This window comes from Phocoena phocoena, chromosome 9 (genome assembly GCF_963924675.1).
Source record: "Phocoena phocoena chromosome 9, mPhoPho1.1, whole genome shotgun sequence".
Classification (NCBI taxonomy): Eukaryota; Metazoa; Chordata; class Mammalia; order Artiodactyla; family Phocoenidae; genus Phocoena; species Phocoena phocoena.
The window spans coordinates 29,962,739-29,982,038 of record NC_089227.1 but is presented as its reverse complement, the minus strand read 5'-3'; the positions used below and the strand labels follow the sequence as shown (position 1 = coordinate 29,982,038).

At 39.5% G+C, this 19,300-nt stretch overlaps 1 protein-coding gene across 1 annotated transcript in view; it reads left to right on the top strand.

Moving 5' to 3' along the window:
• The window catches only part of ABCB4 (ATP binding cassette subfamily B member 4), an 80,714-nt gene that overhangs the window by 9,549 nt on the left and 51,865 nt on the right, over positions 1–19,300 (top strand). The window contains exons 4-8 of the mRNA XM_065883546.1: positions 8,992–9,049; positions 10,685–10,876; positions 12,213–12,384; positions 13,999–14,123; positions 17,285–17,456. Coding sequence (XP_065739618.1) covers positions 8,992–9,049; positions 10,685–10,876; positions 12,213–12,384; positions 13,999–14,123; positions 17,285–17,456 — 719 coding nt within the window. The remainder of the gene's footprint in view (positions 1–8,991; positions 9,050–10,684; positions 10,877–12,212; positions 12,385–13,998; positions 14,124–17,284; positions 17,457–19,300) is intronic.

Genomic DNA, 19,300 nt, shown 5'->3' with positions numbered 1-19,300 from the left:
CTCTAATGATTAATGATGTTGAGCATTCTTTCATGTGTTTGTTGGCATTCTGTATATCTTCTTTGGAGAAATGTCTATTTAGGTCTTCTGCCCATTTTTGGATTGGGTTGTTTGTTTTTTTGTTATTGAGCTGCATGAGCTGCTTGTAAATTTTGGAGATTAATCCTTTGTCAGTTGCTTCATTTGCAAATGTTTTCTCCCATTCTGAGGGTTGTCTTTTGGTCTTGGTTATGGTTTCCTTTGCTGTGCAAAAGCTTTGAAGTTTCATTAGGTCCCATTTGTTTATTTTTGTTTTTATTTCCATTTCTCTAGGAGGTGGGTCAGAAAGGATCTTGCTGTGATTTATGTCATAGAGTGTTCTTCCTATGTTTTCTTCTAAGAGTTTGATAGTTTCTGGCCTTACATTTAGGTCTTTAATCCATTTTGAGCTTATTTTTGTGTATGGTGTTAGGGAGTGATCTAATCTCATACTTTTACATGTACCTGTCCAGTTTTCCCAGCACCATTTATTGAAGAGGCTGTCCTTTCTCCACTGTACATTCCTGCCTCCTTTATCAAAGATAAGGTGTCCATATGTGCGTGGGTTTATCTCTGGGCTTTCTATCCTGTTCCACTGATCTATCTTTCTGTTTTTGTGCCAGTACCATACTGTCTTGATTACTGTTGCTTTGTAATATAGTCTGAAGTCAGGGAGCCTTATTCCTCCAGCTCCTTTTTTCGTTCTAAAGATTGCTTTGGCTATTCGGGGTCTTTTGTGTTTCCATACAAATTGCAAAATTTTTTGTTCTAGTTCTGTGAAAAATGCCAGTGGTAGTTTGATAGGGATTGCATTGAATCTGTAGATTGCTTTGGGTAGTAGAGTCATTTTCACAATGTTGATTCTTCCCATCCAAGAACATGGTATATCTCTCCATCTATTTGTATCATCTTTAATTTCTTTCATCAGTGTCTTATAATTTTCTGCATACAGGTCTTTCGTATCCTTAGGTAGGTTTATTCCTAGATATTTTATTCTTTTTGTTGCAATGGTAAATGGGAGTGTTTTCTTGATTTCACTTTCAGATTTTTCATCATTAGTATATAGGAATGCCAGAGATTTCTGTGCATTAATTTTGTATCCTGCTACTTTACCAAATTCATTGATTAGCTCTAGTAGTTTTCTGGTAGCATCTTTAGGATTCTCTATGTATAGTATCATGTCATCTGCAAACAGTGACAGCTTTACTTCTTCTTTTCCGATTTGGATTCCTTTTATTTCCTTTTCTTCTCTGATTGCTGTGGCTAAAACTTCCAAAACTATGTTGAATAAGAGTGGTGAGAGTGGGCAACCTTGTCTTGTTCCTGATCTTAGTGGAAATGCTTTCAGTTTTTCACCATTGAGGATGATGTTTGCTGTGGGCTTGTCATATATGGCTTTTATTATGTTTAGGAAAGTTCCCTCTATACCTACTTTCTGGAGGGTTTTTATCATAAATGGGTGTTGAATTTTGTCGAAAGCTTTCTCTGCATCTATTGAGATGATCATATGGTTTTTCTCCTTCAATTTGTTAATATGGTTTATCACATTGATAGATTTGCGTATATTGAAGAATCCTTGCATTCCTGGAATAAACCCCACTTGATCATGGTGTATGATCCTTTTAATGTGCTGTTGGATTCTGTTTGCTAGTATTTTGTTGAGGATTTTTGCATCTATGTTCATCAGTGATATTGGCCTGTAGTTTTCTTTCTTTGTGACATCCTTGTCTGGTTTTGGTATCAAGGTGATGGTGGCTTCGTAGAAGGAATTTGGGAGTGTTCCTCCCTCTGCTATATTTTGGAAGAGTTTGAGAAGGATAGGTGTTAGCTCTTCTCTAAACGTTTGATAGAATTCACCTGTGAAGCCATCTGGTCCTGGGCTTTTGTTTGTTGGAAGGTTTTTAATCACAGTTTCAATTTCAGTGCTTGTGATTGGTCTGTTCATATTTTCTATTTCTTCCTGATTCAGTCTTGGCAGGTTGTGCATTTCTAAGAATTTGTCCATTTCTTCCAGATTGTCCATTTTATTGGCATAGAGTTGCTTGTAGTAATCTCTCATGATTTTTTTTATTTCTGCTGTGTCAGTTGTTACTTCTCCTTTTTCATTTCTAATTCTATTGATTTGAGTCTTCTCCCTTTTTTTCTTGATGAGTCTGGCTAGTGGTTTATCTATTTTGTTTATCTTCTCAAAGAACCAGCTTTTAGTTTTATTGATCTTTGCTATTGTTTCCTTCATTTCTTTTTCATTTATTTCTGATCTGATTTTTATGATTTCTTTCCTTCTGCTAGCTTTGGGGTTTTTTTGTTCTTCTTTCTCTAATTGCTTGAGGTGCAAGGTTAGGTTGTTTATTCGAGATGTTTCCTGCTTCTTAAGGTGGGCTTGTATTGCTATAAACTTCCCCCTTAGAACTGCTTTTGCTGCATCCCGTAGGTTTTGGGTCGTTGTGTCTCCATTGTCGTTTGTTTCTAGGTATTTTTTTATTTCCTCTTTGATTTCTTCAGTGATCACTTCATTATTAAGTAGTGTATTGTTTAGCCTCCATGTGTTTGTATTTTTTACAGATCTTTTCCTGTAATTGATATCTAGTCTCATGGCGTTGTGGTCGGAAAAGATACTTGATACAATTTCAGTTTTCTTAAATTTACCAAGGCTTGATTTGTGACCCAAGATATGATCTATCCTGGAGAATGTTCCATGAGCACTTGAGAAAAATGTGTATTCTATTGTTTTTGGATGGAGTGTCCTATAAATATCAATTAAGTCCATCTTGTTTAATGTATCATTTAAAGCTTGTGTTTCCTTATTTATTTTCATTTTGGATGATCTGTCCATGGGTGAAAGTGGGGTGTTGAAGTCCCCTACTATGAATGTGTTATTGTTGATCTCCCCTTTTATGGTTGTTAGTATTTGCCTTATGTATTGAGGTGCTCCTATGTTGGGTGCATAAATATTTACAATTGTTATATCTTCTTCTTGGATCGATCCCTTGATCATTATGTAGTGTCCTTCTTTGTCCCTTTTAATAGTCCTTATTTTAAAGTCTATTTTGTCTGATATGAGAATTGCTACTCCAGCTTTCTTTTGGTTTCCATTCGCATGGAATATCTTTTTCCATCCCCTTACTTTCAGTCTGTATGTGTCTCTAGTTCTGAAGTGGGTCTCTTGTAGACAGCATATATAAGGGTCTTGTTTTTGTATCCATTCAGCCAATCTGTGTCTTTTGGTGGGAGCATTTAGTCCATTTACATTTAAGGTAATTATTGATATGTATGTTCCTATTTCCATTTTATATATTGTTTTGGGTTCGCTACTATAGGTCATTTCCTTCTCTTGTGTTTCGTGTCTAGAGAAGTTCCTTTAGCATTTGTTGTAAAGCTGGTTTGGTGGTGCTGAACTCTCTCAGCTTTTGCTTGTCTGTAAAGGTTTTAATTTCTCCATCAAATGTGAATGAGATCCTTGCTGGGTAGAGTAGTCTTGGTTTCAGGCTATTCTCCTTCATCACTTTCAGTATGTCCTGCCACTCTCCAGAAAGTTTTGCATTTAAATAAAGTAAGGAAGTCAGTCTACGTGAGGATGGTGGAACTATAACAGAGTATGTCTGTGCCGGGTCCATCCCATTAGTGATTACTGATGAGCTTCAGAATATATCAGTTTGCGTGGTAGTACTTCTTAGCTATGCTCAGCTTGTAGGTCTGTTTCTGGTTTTCTTTTTTTTATATCCCCCCATCCTTTTTGCTAAAATTAGACCCACTTTCTGTCTCTAATTTTTGGATCAACAAGGTTGACTGTTACTTGACAGAATACTAAAGAGTCAATGGACTCAATGTGAAAATGATGTGCTTTGAAACTCACGCAAAGGACTGTAATTACTGAAGAGCCAGAGGAGTCCTGTAAGTTAATGTCATCTACGTGAGAGGCTGTGTCAACAGCACTGGAGTGCGGTTTCAATGCACAAAGTTATTTTCACATTAGCCAGATTTAACATAGAAAGGAAGATGTTCATGCTTTCTGCGAAGCATGGTAGCTCAGTTCCTCCCAAGAGACCTGTGAGCACTAGGCTGGAGAAGACCGAGTGAAGCTTTACTGGCACACAGATGGTGGAATAGAAGGAAAACAACCGATAGAGGAAAGGCTGCTTTCATAGTAAAGATATCTGAGAAAAAGTGGACCCTATAATTTAGATGACACTCAGTAAGAGTTTTCAGTGTTCACTGATTGAGAACTACATATTTGCTTAGCATTGTAGGGCTTAATTGTAATTACCTAAGAGAACATGATTGCTTAATTTATACAACAGGAAGAAAAAGCTGTACTTTACATAAATATTGATGAATATTAATGCCTTTTAGAAGTCTAGTAAAAGCATCCTTCAAAAGTTAAATCAAGCTCCTACAAAAATAGTTTATTTACTCTCCAGTACTCTTGTCTCTGAGAAGAACCTCTTTATAATAAATATAACACCAATAATAGTAACCTTTCATTGTGTATATCGTGTGCTAGGTCTTATTTCACTTAAGCCTCCAAGAACCGTCCCACACAGTAGGTAATATTATTTTCTGTGACACGTGAAGACACTGAGGCTTGTCCAGAGTTATACAGTATTAGGGCAGAATTCAAACCCAGGTCTTTCTGCCATCCCAGCCATGCCCATGATCATATACATTATACTGCCAATGTAAATAACTTTCTCCTTTAAAAAGATGTGTTTGGGAAAGTTTTAAATGGATTACTTGTGCTTGACCAGTGGCCAGAACTTCAACACCATAAAGGTAAAATTGGAGTAAGATAGGGTAGTTTAAAAAGCCTTCATGGAAATGAGGAATTTTCTATTTGTTTTCCTTGTACTTCTTATAAGATCTATATCTATAAGACACACACACACACACATACAGTAGGATGATGCCTATATTCGAACGCATCAATAACAAATTGGTCTCAACTCAGGATTTAAAAAAATCAGATTAACGAATGAGTGGATAAACAAAATGTGTTATATACATACAAGGGAATATTATTCAGCCTCAATAAGGAAGTTCAGACACCTGCTACAACATGGTTGACCCTTGAGGACATTATGCTAAGTGAAAAAAGCCTGTCACAAAAAGACAATTATTGTATTATTCCACTTATATGAGGTGTCTATAGTAGCCAAATTCATAGAAACAGAAAGTAAGATAGTGGTAGCAGGCTTGGGGGAGGAGAAAACGGGGAGTTGTTGTTTAATGGGCATAGTTTCAGTTGGGGGAAGGTGAAAAAGTTCTGGAGGTTGGTTGTACAACAGCGTGAATATATTTAACACTGCTTAACTATACACTTAAAACGGTTAAGATGGTTTTGTGTATATTATCACAATTAAATTTTTTGAAAAATCTGATGCAGTGCTCTTATCACAGGGGAGTTGGCATTTGGTTCGGTTTTATTCGTCCTATTTTTGTTTTTGCTAACACCACAGTAATTCCACAACTTTCTTATTTGGAGCAGTTTGCTTGTCTTTTCTGTGTTTCTAATTATGCAACCGTATCGCTTTGAAGCTGGAATGGCAGACAGGTGCCATGTACTGTGCCCAGGGCTAAATTCAAGGTCTCTCTGGGGCATGGCATGAGCTTACTTACAGACCTGTAATACCTGGAGTGATAAACTCACCCGAGTTGCCAACTTAGTTTCAGTGGCCTCCGAATTAAATGACACTTGGTCCTCTACAGCCACATTTGTTATTAGGCATTATCAGCTCTCTTGGAGGGTTTGGCATGGGAAGTACCTCAAATGTTATTAATTCCAATGTCCACTCTTTAGTAGTGTGTACAAATAATACTCCCGTGCCTCTTTGGAGAAGACGAGGTTGTTATATTGCATACTCAGAGAGCTCATTGGTATGTTTGCATTTGTAGTTTAGCAAAAATCCTGGGGATTGAGAGTAGATAGAGTATTCAGCTGTACTTAGCTGAGCTCACTAGCTCATCTCATAGAGATGATGTTATTTAGAATCTGTTCTTTAGAATCGTTGGATTCTTGGACAGCTAGACTAAATGGGAGCCAAATGAGAAGGGAATGTTAGAAGAAAAAAAGGTTTAATTACAGGAGGGCCTGATGGTGACTTACTGTGAACAGAGCCCATCCTTGTCAACAGAATAAAGGCTCTGTGACAAGGTTGTTCCGTCACAATGACTCAGTTGTGCAGAAACTATGCATAAAACATTCCTCATCCAAACCTAAGAATGGAGTCATAGGAAACAGTTTTTCTGCCGAGTATTAGGAACCTGATATTTTATGCCAAGTCTGTGTGACTGTAATAATGTGGGAGATTCTGTGGAGAAATCAATATACCCTGCGTGCCCTTGCATTGCCACATAGTTGAGAGGAAAAGGCAGTTTTGAGCCCCAGTTACCTTAATTAATTACCCACACTGCCAAAGCTGCCTGGACATGCACCCACTCTGTCCTGTTCTGAGTGTTTCTATATAATAAAAGAAGTCCTGGGCAGGATCAAGGAAGGCAGACATTGATTTACTTTGAGACTCAGAGTGACCTTATGTAATGTCTCCCCATGTAATCCTTAAGGTACACATTTATTATTTAGGCCCTTACCAGCTTATGACTTCGGGCAAATTACTTAACCTCTATAATCCCTACTGTTCTCACCTTTGAAAGGTAGACTTACTGATAGAATTAAATGAGACAGTTTATGTCAAGTGTCTGGAACATAAATATTGGGGGAAAACTAGCTGTAAGAACTTGGAAATGAAGCAACCACTCTAAGATTCTGTCTCCCCATCTACGAAATGGATGAATTATATGGGAGCTCTCTAAAATGAATAGGCGGCCTCTAGAATTCCCCATTTCCTCATTCTGGGAGGCATTCAGGCAGACTAGAGTAGGAGTTCTCCATCCTGGAACATTAGAATCAGTTGGGGACACTTTTTAGAATTATGATCTAGACTCAGCCAGAGGTTCTGATTGAGCTGGTCTTGGATGGAGCCTGGGCATCTATATTTTTTCACGCTCCCCACGGGATTCTAACAGGCAGACAGCGTTGTGAAGCATTCAACCACATAACTACTTAAAGACCGTTTAGGAGACTGAAGCCTAATAGGTAGCATCTGAGAAGACCAGGTCGAGGCCTTTTCCAGAACTAATTCCATGAGCTTTCCAGGTCTAGAATTCCAGATTTCGTTCCATGACTCTTCCAGGAACGAGACATCAACACACATTTGCCTCACCTTTGTCGTCAGGCAGCAGAAACTCTTGGTTTCCTGAGGGCTTTGGGGCTCCTACGGTTACTAACCCAGAATTAGATTGCCATTCTTGGCCTGGGACTCTGAGAAAGGAGCAGGTCAAACTTGGATTATTTGTAGATTCTTATTTCCTAGGAGGGAGGGTCAATCTGAGTTGTAATATTGGTGTTGGAGGAGAGTAAAACTCATTCTAGGATTTCACCTGATTTCTACATTCAGGGGGAAAAAATAGCCAGGTACCCATATATCTGCAGGTTGCCTGTGGTTTTGAACAATGGTTTCTACAAATACCACAGCTTTAGGATAGCTTGTCTGCCTCTAATTCGAAACACGGTTCCAATGTAGCATATCAAAGGTGTCAGATTTATGAACTCAGGAAGGAAATGTGCTTGCAAAACGAAACGGATAAGAACAGAAGTAAAATACGGTCTGATTCCTCAAGGATCTAGTAACTGATAAAGAGCTAGATTAATAAGCAGAAACACTTCACTATGAACATCCGTAGAAAGAACAATCCTAAGGGAAAAATTATGCCACCATCAGGGCCACATGCCTGGCAATTGATCCTGACAGTAGTTTAAAATAAATTTCTACCTTATTTTCCTTTGGAGGAAGGTAAGAATGGTGACACAGCACCCAGAAAACATGATCTAAGGCTAGTACAAAGACTAGTTTCTCTGCTAGCATCATGGTAAATGGGAAATGCCTACCCTGGTGTACTTTCTCATCAATGCTGTGGTGACATTTTATCCTATTATTATGTGAATGCAGTAGATATGGGCTGCTTCCTTTTTATTTTTTCACTTTGTGTTTTTGAAAAAGTGAAAATAAGTCATTACCACATGAATCAATCACTGTAGTATAGTGTCACGAGCTGTATGGTATAGTGTTAGGACTCTCAGCCTACTTGCTAGCTGTGTGACTTTGGGTAAGTTACTTTATCTCCCTGTGCTTCAATTTCTTCATCTGTAAAATGGGAATTTATGAAATAGTCCTACCTCATAGAGTTGCTGTGAAACTTAAACGAAGTAATGCATGTAAAGTGTTGAGAACAATGCCTGGCATGTAATAAATGCTCAATAAATCCTAGCTATTACTAAAACATGTAAACCAGGAAAGGCACATTGACATTTTAATCAAATTAGGTCAAACTAAAAGACAATTTCCTTCCAGTTAATACTGCTTTAAAAATACCAGGACAGGGAATGCAGGATGGTGACCAAGTACCAGTGATCTACTGACTTGTCTTTGAGCAACTCAGCTATCTTTTCTTTTCTTTAACTTTTCTTCCTTTGCAATGAATGTAATTCAGCCTTTCTATTACTTACGTCGTGAGGAAGCATGTAAGGGAAAACACACACATATAGTAAAGTAAAATCAAAAGAAGCAAGTATATGGGAAGTGCTTTGCGCCACTAAGAAAAAAAGTGCCCCTTAAATCTTGTGTTTTCTATGTGGACCATTTCTTTTTTCCCCCTCTGCCTTCTGTATGCCCTTCGTCAGCTCCTCTCTGCTGCCTTAGGAAGCTGGTTTGCTTCAAGGCCCTCTAGGAAGGGGGCTGAACCTGGGAGGGCTTAACTTCCCCCAACTGGACCCTAAGTGCACCTAAACCCTTGGGCCCTTTACATGAGTCAAATGAAAAGAGTGACTTGAGAGTGAAAAAGAAAGAGAAAAAAGATTTTTAAAACCTGGCAGTGCCTTTCAAAAATGTCTTATTTTTGTTTTGTTTTGTTTTTATTTAGTGAATTTTTCCTTGTTAATGCTAAATCCAGCCAGAATTCTGGAAGAAGAAATGACTAGGTAATTGGCTAATACATGCATATATACATATGTACTTCTTTATGGTGTACTTTTAAAAACATTTTATTTGAAAATAATTTCAAACTTACGAATAGTTTTAAGAATGTACAAAGAGTCCCTATATACGCTTTACCTTTTGTTAGACACTTTAACCTATTGTTTTCATTTATTCCCCCTCCCCTGCCATTTAAATAAGCTGTGCAGAGTATGACCCTTTACTCATAAATTCTTCAGCATGGTTCCTAAGAATAGGACATTCTCTTTACAACCACAGTACAGCTATCAACCTCAGTACATTTAATATTGACACAATACTTTGATCCAATCTACCATCTGTATTCCAGTTTTGTCCGTTGATCCAGTAATGTCATTTATGGCATTTTCCCCCTCATTCAGCCTTCTTCGTAGAAATCCCAAAAGCCTGTCACATAACGTTTGTATGTTTACTTACTGACTAATGCTGCTGACGTAAATGAGTACTGTCTGTTTGCCATAGCAGGCCTGAAAGGCTTCTATCTGGAAACAGTTTGTAAAATGATGTAAAAAATATATTTGAGAGTATTGAAATTGAATTTATTACTTTTAAAGATAGTAACTTGTGGGACTTCCCTCATGGTCCTGTGGTTAAGACTCCGCGCTTCCAATGCAGGGGGCACAATTTCCATCCCTGGTAGAGGAACTAAGATGCCACATGCTGCGGGGCATGCCCAAAAAACTAAAAATAAATTAATTAAATTAAAAAAAATAAAGGTACTAACTTTCCTCTAATTTAGTGAAGACTTCAAATTGGTTTGAATTCATGACAGTTTAGTGTTCTATTTTTTTTTTTATTTTTTAAGATGTTGGGGGTAGGAGATTATTAATTAATTAATTTATTTTGGCTGTGTTGGGTCTTCGTTTCTGTGCGAGGGCTTTCTCTAGTTGTGGCAAGTGGGGGCCACTCTTCATCGCGGTGCGCGGGCCTCTCACTATTGCGGCCTCTCTTGTTGCGGGGCACAGGCTCCAGACGCGCACAGGCTCAGTAGTTGTAGCTCACGGGCCCAGTCGCTCCGCGGCATGTGGGGTCCTCCCAGACCAGGGCTCGAACCCGTGTCCCCTGCATTAGCAGGCAGATTCTCAACCACTGCACCACCGGGGAAGCCCCTAGCGTTCTATTTTTAAAACACCTTTTAACTTCTGCCAATTAGGAAGAGGGTTTTTTGTTCTTTGTGTAAACAATACGGGAAAACTTATACTAAGAACCATTTTGCATGCTCCGTCTGTTTAGTCCTGTATTTGCAATGTGGTGCACTTTTTAAGTACAGTAAGATATGCAAGTCTAGAATATGAATTGTGAAAGAGGCAAATTGTGTTTACAAACTGTCATTACCAGTTTAGAAATGGTTCATGAACACCATTATATTTTTGCAGTTAACCACAAAGCTTTATTTTACCTTTGGCTGATCATTCAAGTGGATAGGTTTGCCATTATCCTCTTATAATTTAAGAAAAGAGAAAAAAATTCATGTGTGTTTGTTATAGTGTCCTGCATGGTCTTTGTGATCTGTCTGTAAATTGACTAATTCCCAGTTCTGAATATTTCTCCCCAAAGAGATAAAGACTATATTTAAAAGAAACTTTTGAATTATTTTCCAGATATGCATATTATTATTCAGGTTTAGGTGCTGGAGTTCTCGTTGCTGCCTATATACAAGTTTCATTTTGGACTTTGGCAGCTGGCCGACAGATTAAGAAAATTAGGCAAGAGTTTTTTCATGCTATTCTACGACAGGAAATAGGCTGGTTTGACATCAATGACACCACTGAACTCAATACTCGGCTAACAGAGTAAGTATACTGTTAACACTACACTTTCATAAAGAAATTAACTGCTAAGTATGTGAAAATATGTCCAAGGAAGGTTTTAAATGAAAAAAAATTTTTTTCCTAGATTAAGCATTTGGTGTGTATTGGGAATAGATTGTCTGATAACCATCTTTAGCAATTACAGCCTATGCCATAGTGTATTTTCTTATCTGTTAGATTTTTTTGCCTTAGTTACGTAGTAGGCGTATTTGAGGAATGAGCTTACATCCTTTACTTGTGGCCTCTCCCGTTGCGGAGCACAGGCTCCGGACGCGCAGGCTCAGCGGCCATGGCCCACGGGCCCAGCCGCTCCACAGCATGTGGGATCTTCCTGGACCAGGGCACGAACCCGTGTCCCCTGCATCGGCAGGCAGACTCTCAACCACTGCGCCACCAGGGAAGCCCTTGAGGGCCTATTATGTGCCAAACAGTGTTCTAGATGTTTGTGATATACCAATGAATGAGACAAAGATCTCCTTCCTCTTGTTGCTTACGTTCCAGCAGGGGGACATAGATGATAATCTTTTCCTGACTGGAGGTCCTGGCAAGAGGGTAGTGAGCATATGAGGTCCAAGAGAAGGGAGGATCAGAGCATGTAGGGCCTGGCTGGCCTCAGCTTTGCCACTGGGCATTTTTGATCTGAGGAGTAGCATGTTCAGATTTCCATTTTCAAAGGATCACATTGGCTGCTGTATTGAGAATAGAGTGCGTTGAAAATATCATCAAGGGTAGAAGCAAGGAGCCCTTCCCTATTCCTGTTGCAATGCCCTTCCTAGCTCCTGCTTTTACTTTTTTTTTTTTTTTTTTTTTTTTTTTTTTGCGGCACGCGGGCCTCCCGTCGCCGTGGCCCCTCCCGCCGCGGAGCACAGGCTCCGGACACGCAGGCCCAGCGGGCACGGCCCACGGGCCCAACAGCTCCGTGGCATGCGAGATCCCCCCGGACCGGGGCACGAACCCGCGTCCCCCGCATCGGCAGGTGGACCCCCAACCACTGCGCCACCAGGGAAGCCCCCTAGCTCCTGCCTTTAAACAAATTGACTCATAGGTTCAAAATGCTAATGTTTCTCTAACAGGATTAACTAATTGAATAGCATCAACTTTTAATGCTATTAACTTCTTAGAAGCGTGAACTAATCCTGAATTTCTTCCTTTGTACAGTATTTAGGTGGGGAAAATGTCATTCAAGAGGCTAAGACTGTGAAAGAGGCTTGCAGGAGTCTGAACCAGTGTTGCCTGTCTCTGTGTTTGTTAGATGTCTGCTTCACCTTTCTGACTGAAGACCTCCTGCCTGTAACCACTTAGGTGTGATCTTTTTTAGTGACATCTCCAAAATCAGTGAAGGAATTGGTGACAAGGTTGGAATGTTCTTTCAAGCAATAGCCACGTTTTTTGCAGGATTCGTAGTGGGGTTTCTCAGAGGATGGAAGCTCACCCTTGTGATAATGGCCATCAGCCCTATCCTGGGACTCTCTACAGCTGTTTGGGCAAAGGTATGTGAAACGTGGGCATTTCCGTGTGTGCTAACCCACGCAGACAGTTATTTTCAGTATGCAGGATTCTGGTACTTGTGCAGATCCATGTTAAATGGCATTTGAAACCACGTTCAGGACCGTGTTGTTAATCTGGTGCTCTAATAAGGAAGGTTGTTTTTAATGTGATGCAAAATGTCACAGTTGTTACCTCAGTTACATTTTGTTTTTGGAACTGTTACTACGTTAGGTAAATCTTCTGGCATACTAATTTAAATTACATAAATGGTCATGTCCTTATTTCAGGAAACATACTTTAAAAAATATGACGTTCCTTCAAACTATTGCATGAATATAAAACATTTAAATAAGTTTAGATTTGTCCTATTTATTTTGAATTGTTACCTGTGACAGTTAAATGGCACTCTGACAATTTTGCCTTGCAGTAAAATCTACAAAACCTGTTCTATTTCAACCAACACTCCAGAGTTGAGAAACTTTACCGGCAATTTTTGCTCATTCTGGGGTTGATGATTTACTTAGTAGACTCTGGCATCTCTTTTGTTTCGATTCTTCCTTTACTGTTCTCCTGCAACATCTTGTTTAGCCATCTTATTCAGTAGAATACCCGTGAGTAGGTCTGGAAGTATGGTTTTCAAAGTGATTAAAAGTCGTGACACAATAAAAAAAAAGGATGGTGAATCCTTTCCAAGTAGTAAGGTTTTATTTTAGTTTATTTTGCAATTAACAGAGAACAAACGGTAGTAGATACAGAACTCCACACTGTTCCCAAAAAACACTATCTAGAGAACTACGTGTGGATTTCCTTTTGCTGACTGTTACCGAATCAAGTCCGGCTGCTCGCCGCTTAAAAACAATCAATACTTGCAAAAGTTGGTAGAAAGGAAAGTTACTTTTAATCGGAATGCTGGCAGTCTGGGGAGTTGGTGGACTTGATGTCCCCCAAAAACCATCTCTGAAGATTCTGTTCAGTCATGAAAGCTTTTCAATGGAAAAGGGGAAGTAACCTCAGTTAATTGTTGAGATAGGGGGTCAGAATCATCGCCCTCCTCCATTGCGTGCAGGCTTGTGTGCGGGCTTGTTGACCTCTTGTGATCTTTCTTTAGATGCTATCTTGTTCACACAGTTTGTTCACGAGATTATTGAAGGGGAAGCTAGGGAAAAGATCTGGTCATCTGTTAATTACTTATTCTGCATTTCTACATCTTTGATCTATGGAAAGAACCAACAAGTTACACAAAGTATTGCGTGATCAAAAGATCTGAAAGGTGTGCTAGGGCCAGAGGTGAGTAGAGCATGGGGGCGCCTGGTTTAAGGTTAGCGACAAGACCAAGGGGCCTCCTGCAGAGAGCTCTTTCCTGCAAAGGGCGCTTTCCTGCCGAAAGCTGCTTAGGACTCCTCTTGGGGAGCATATCACCAGGGCGGATCAAATCCGCCCCTTGTAGGGAGTGGAAGCAGCCGTTGGATCAGGTACAGTGAGTGTGGTTTGCTTCATATCTAGAATGTTTGATAAAGGACAGGGTTTGGGAAGAAAAAGTAAGTGAAAGAGTTGATCAGACAGTCTTTTAACATTTTTCCTCATACAAAAGGCATGAATGTTTCTCTCTTTTCCAGATTCTCTCAGCATTTAGCGACAAAGAACTAGCTGCGTATGCAAAAGCAGGTGCTGTGGCAGAAGAGGCTCTGGGGGCCATCAAGACTGTGATAGCTTTTGGGGGCCAGAACAGAGAGCTGAAAAGGTCAGAAAGGTTTTTTGTCCACTAGTTCAAAGAACCCACTTTTACGTTTTGTTACTTATTCTTTTGTGATATGTGTCTACTGCTTTCCTTTACCTAATATTAACCCCTCACCCACAAAATATAGGCACCCTTTACTGATGGCTAGAGTTTAACGTCAGACTTTACAGCAGGGTTCTGACCTTTTTATGTTCCATGGACTTCTTTGGCAGTCTGATGAAACCTATGGACTCCCTTCTTAAAATAATGATTTTAAATGCATAACACAAAATACGTAGGATTACAAAGGAAACCAGTTATAGTGAAGTACAGTTATCGAAACATTTTAAAAGTGTCATGTGGTAATTACATATCTCTATTCTTAACCTATTAAATACTAAGAACTAAATACAGGTCAAATATTTACTGTAATTCAAAGTAGGGTTGCAGGTAAAAGATACTTTAAGATATCTGTAACAATTAGAACAGTGGTATGAAAATGATCTAGGATTCTTTTGGCAACACAGGCACAGTTACTGCTAACCATACAGCAGTTTGTTGCCTGCCTTGAGAATTGAAGGAAATGCTAAATTCCGGTTAGAAGTTAGTGAAATTAAATATGTAAGTTCTTTCCCATTCAAGTTCCTTAACCGGGGATTCCATGTGGAGTACCCCTGATCTAAAGGAACTTGATAGGCGAAAACCTATATGCCAGAGCAAAGCCCCCTAATAAAGGCTACTCAGCTCTCCTTAAATGCCCCAACCAGTTTTCTTTAAATAATAACATCCCCTAATATCGCTGAAGTATGACTCCATGTGAAGTATTTTCTTTTGCCATCCTATGGGACTCCTGATACCCACAACTCTTTTTTTTTTTTTTTTGCGGTACGCGGGCCTCTCACTGCTGTGGCCTCTCCCGTTGCGGAGCACAGGCCCCGGACGCGCAGGCTCAGCGGCCATGGTTCACGGGCCCAGCCGCTCCGCGGCATGTGGGATCTTCCTGGACCGGGGCACGAACCCGTGTCCCCTGCATCGGCAGGCGGACTCTCAACCACTGTGCCACCAGCGAAGCCCCACCCACAACTCTTTGAAAGGGAAATTCTCAGGAAATTCTCCAGCCTTAAAAGCAAAGGTTCCCTACTCCCCTCTTTTTCATTTTCTATTTTTCTGTTCCTTAAGCCCTCTTCAAAGCCAGCCTATGCCTGGTTCTCTAACTCTTCCTTTCTCTCTCTCACTGCTGCTTGCTGTACACAGTAGCCCACACGCCTCAGGATGAGTGTAATCAGTGCCTCTCCATTGACAGCAGTAAGCGAGCTGCCTCAGCGAAGGTACTTAACAGCATGTCCACCACTGTCCCTGGAGCCCCGTGTCACGTTGGGGCTGACGTGCCCACACCTTGCGGCCGGGCCACCTGGGACTAAGCACAGTGCTGGGCGTGGCGAGCTGGCTGTCTCCCCAGGGACGCAGCTCAGCTAAATGTATGCATCGTCCAACACCGAGGAAACAGCACTGGAGAGTAGGGTGCTTTAAGTAATTGAAAGACATAATTTTTGGTGGCAACGTACATTTTAAAAAAATGAACAAATTCTCAACATCTTATTTGGTTAAACTGAAAAAGAAATGATGTTGTTTGTCTTTTGTTAGAAATAGAAACGCTCTAATGTATGTGGTATTTTCTCTAAAGTCTCATTGTATATCAGTAGGCTTTTTTTTTTCTGATTTTATGGAGCCAAAATCAAAATTTATAGGCTCTTTTGCATCTAGCCTGGAAGGCTTAACTGAAATTGATGGAAAAAATATTATTTGACAGAACCATTCTAGACATTTATACCTTTATGTCAAATCCTAGAAGGCAGTAATATGAATTTTAATTAATATTCAAAAATATGACAATAATAGAATGAGCGATATTTAGGAAGACATTAACTTCTAAAACAATAGTAATAATAATAGGAAGAGGAATTATCAGGTTTTGCCACCTATACACCAGCACTGCACTAACAGCTGTCTGTCATTATCTGTCAACCTCATAATTGTTTTGCGAGGTAGGCATTAGTAGCTCCATTTTATAATGCCATTTGCAGCAACATGGATGGACCTAGAGCTTATCATCCTAAGTGAAGTAAGCCAGTCTGTGAAAGACAGACATCATATGATATCGATTACATGTGGATTTAAAAGACATGATACACGTGAACTTATTTACAAAAGAGAAAGAGACTCACAGATACAGAAAACAAACTTATGGTTACCAAAGGCGAAAGGGAGGGAAGGGATAAATTAGGAGTTTAGGACTAACATATACGTACTACTATATATAAAATAGATAACCAACAAGGACCTACTGTATAACACAGGGAACTATACTCAATCTCTTGTAATAATCCATAAGGTAAAAGAATCTGAATAAGAATATATATATGTATGTATAACTGAACCACTTTGCTGTACACCTGAAACTGACACAACATTGTAAATCAACTGTATACTTCAATTAAAAAAAGAGCAACTCCATTTTACAAGTGATGAAACTAAAATCTAGAAAAGTTGAGTAAGGGCCTGTATCCCATAAGCAGTGACCAATTTATAACCTTGTACCCAGGCTTGACAGTTGAAGTTCAGCCTGATGAAAACCAAAACAAAACAAAAACCAAACCAAAGCAAAACAAAAAAGTAAAAGCCCAAGTATAAGTACACAAACGTGTAAAATTCCTGTCGCTCACCCGATGGGGCTGTGGAAGGAGGGTTTTCTCTGGAGAAGACAAATTGGCCTGTGTTAAGAATCTGTTTTAAGAGTGCCAAATAGTATTTACATTTTGGCGTCATTCCTGGTTGGCTTGGCTTGGTTTCTCTTCTTCCACCTTTACCTTGACTTGTGATGCTGGCCATGAAGGGACAGTGAGGTTCTCCCAGGGATGGGAGTTCAATCCTGGAACAGCTATGGGAACATTGGTGGGACTGGTAGGGACCAAGGGAGATGGGTCCAGGCCAGTAAAGAAAAGGCTAAGATGGGTTCTAGTCCTGGCCGATTCTGAATTGGTTGAGTTCCCAGGAAGCTGGGTCTCACCAGAGCTTTCTTACTTTTATGGCTTTGTGCCTTAAACCTCCAACTATCAAGGAGGTGAATATGGCTCAGATTATGGATTGTTTTCTTATTATCATGTTTTCCCCTCATTTTCTGGTAGGTATCAGAAACATCTAGAAAATGCCAAAAAGATTGGAATTAAAAAAGCTATTTCGGCGAACATTTCCATGGGCATTGCCTTCCTGTTAATATATGCATCATATGCGTTGGCCTTCTGGTATGCATCCACTCTAGTTATAGCAAAAGAATACACTGTTGGAAATGCAATGACGGTAAGTTGTTTTCCTAATATTTATGAAGAATCTGAAAATGTTTATCCATCTACCTTTTCTTTTCTTTCATTCTCCTCCTTTTTGAAGGATGAGCCATGGTTATAGGCTTTTTTCATTCTGTGAATCTTTGCTCTGTCCTGTGGGCAGAGCTGACCTTCTAGAATACACAGGGCATAACATGTAGATAGACCAATCGAGAAACATATGGAGCATATAAATTTTAAAAAATGGAATGAATTTATGAATGAACAAATATGTACTGGCGCCATCCTCATTCTGCCTTTGAGTTTCATTATATAAGAAAGTAAACATTATTATACATAGGTCATACTATGAGAGAATGTTAAATTTACGTGATATAAAACATCAGCTATCCAAATACAAGATGAAAAGTTATTTTAGTTTCTTTTTCTTTTACAAAATGAAAATATCTTCATTTTTTGATTATAAAAATATATACTAGTTATACAAAGAATTAGAAGAATTTTAAAAATTAGAAATTACTTAGAATTACTTGTGATCTAATAATCCATATATACTTAATGATAACTTTTGGTGTATATCTTCCGGATTTTTTTCTGTATGTGGATTTTGTTTCCTTTCAAAACTGGGATTGTATTATGCATACCTTTTTGTAAACGTTTTATAAACTAGCAATGTATTGTGACCTTCTTTCCGCGTCAGTGACAGTCAGGACAACATGTAACCATTCAACTAGCCTTTTTTTTTTTTTTTTTTTTTTTGCGGTACGCGGGCCTCTCACTGCTGTGGCCTCTCCCGTTGCGGAGCACAGGCTCCGGACGCACAGGCTCAGCGGCCATGGCTCATGGGCCCAGCCGCTCCGTGGCATGTGGGATCTTCCCGGACCAGGGCACGAACCTGTGTCCCCTGCATTGGCAGGCGGACTCTCAACCACTGTGCCACCAGGGAAGCCCTAGCCATGTTTTAGAACCTGCACTTCCCTGTCTTTCTAAACAGAGGACCCCTTGATGATGACTTAGGGACATTATAAAAATTTATCATTTCAAAATGTTGTCTAGGGTGGTACCTTCAGACTGCATTGACGTTTTGAGGGTTGGTTGGCTGGATGAGCTTTCGTCATTGCTGAGTCTGTTTTTTCTCCATTTGGTCTCCTCTCTGGTTGTCAGCTCGGAAGCTCTCCACCTCTCTTTACTTCCTCATTTGCTAAATTTTAGGAAGAGAGGAGATTGAATCCTGACTCTGCCATTCACCCTTTGTGATGAGTGGGCCCTCTCTGGCCTGGTCTCCCCATTTATAGTATGTAGACAGTGACTTCTCCCGAGTAGGGCTACAGAGTGATACCCGTGATGCAGGGAGCCCAGCGATGCCCTCTGCATAAAGACCGAGAACTCTAGTGCATTGACTTCATAGCATTGCTTTTGGTAGAGACGGTTTTGCTCTCTTACTGGTCTTTCTCTGTATTGCAGATAGTGGATAGATGTTTGAGAGATATTTGAGTTCTGGGTATGTGAAGTGTTACTGTTACCGTCTTCTGAGAAAAGAGAAACTATAAGTAGATGTTTCAGCATGCCCAGAGATAAAGGAGTAATTTCTCTTCATTTATGTTTTCTTCAGTTAACGTTTGTTAATAATCTGGATTCCTGAAGCTATAGTGTTGACTTTTCTATATCAATTTATTTTCCTAGTGAAAAAATATAAAGGGAAATGTGTTAAGTTTGTGTGCTGTAGTACAGAATAATTGTATATTAATCATTGCACACAGGTGTGATTTAGTGTTTTATAATGTATGAACTATTATTTTTTATATTAAAAGTCTTACCAAAATATGTATTAATACATAACATAGTACTTTTTAAGGAAAA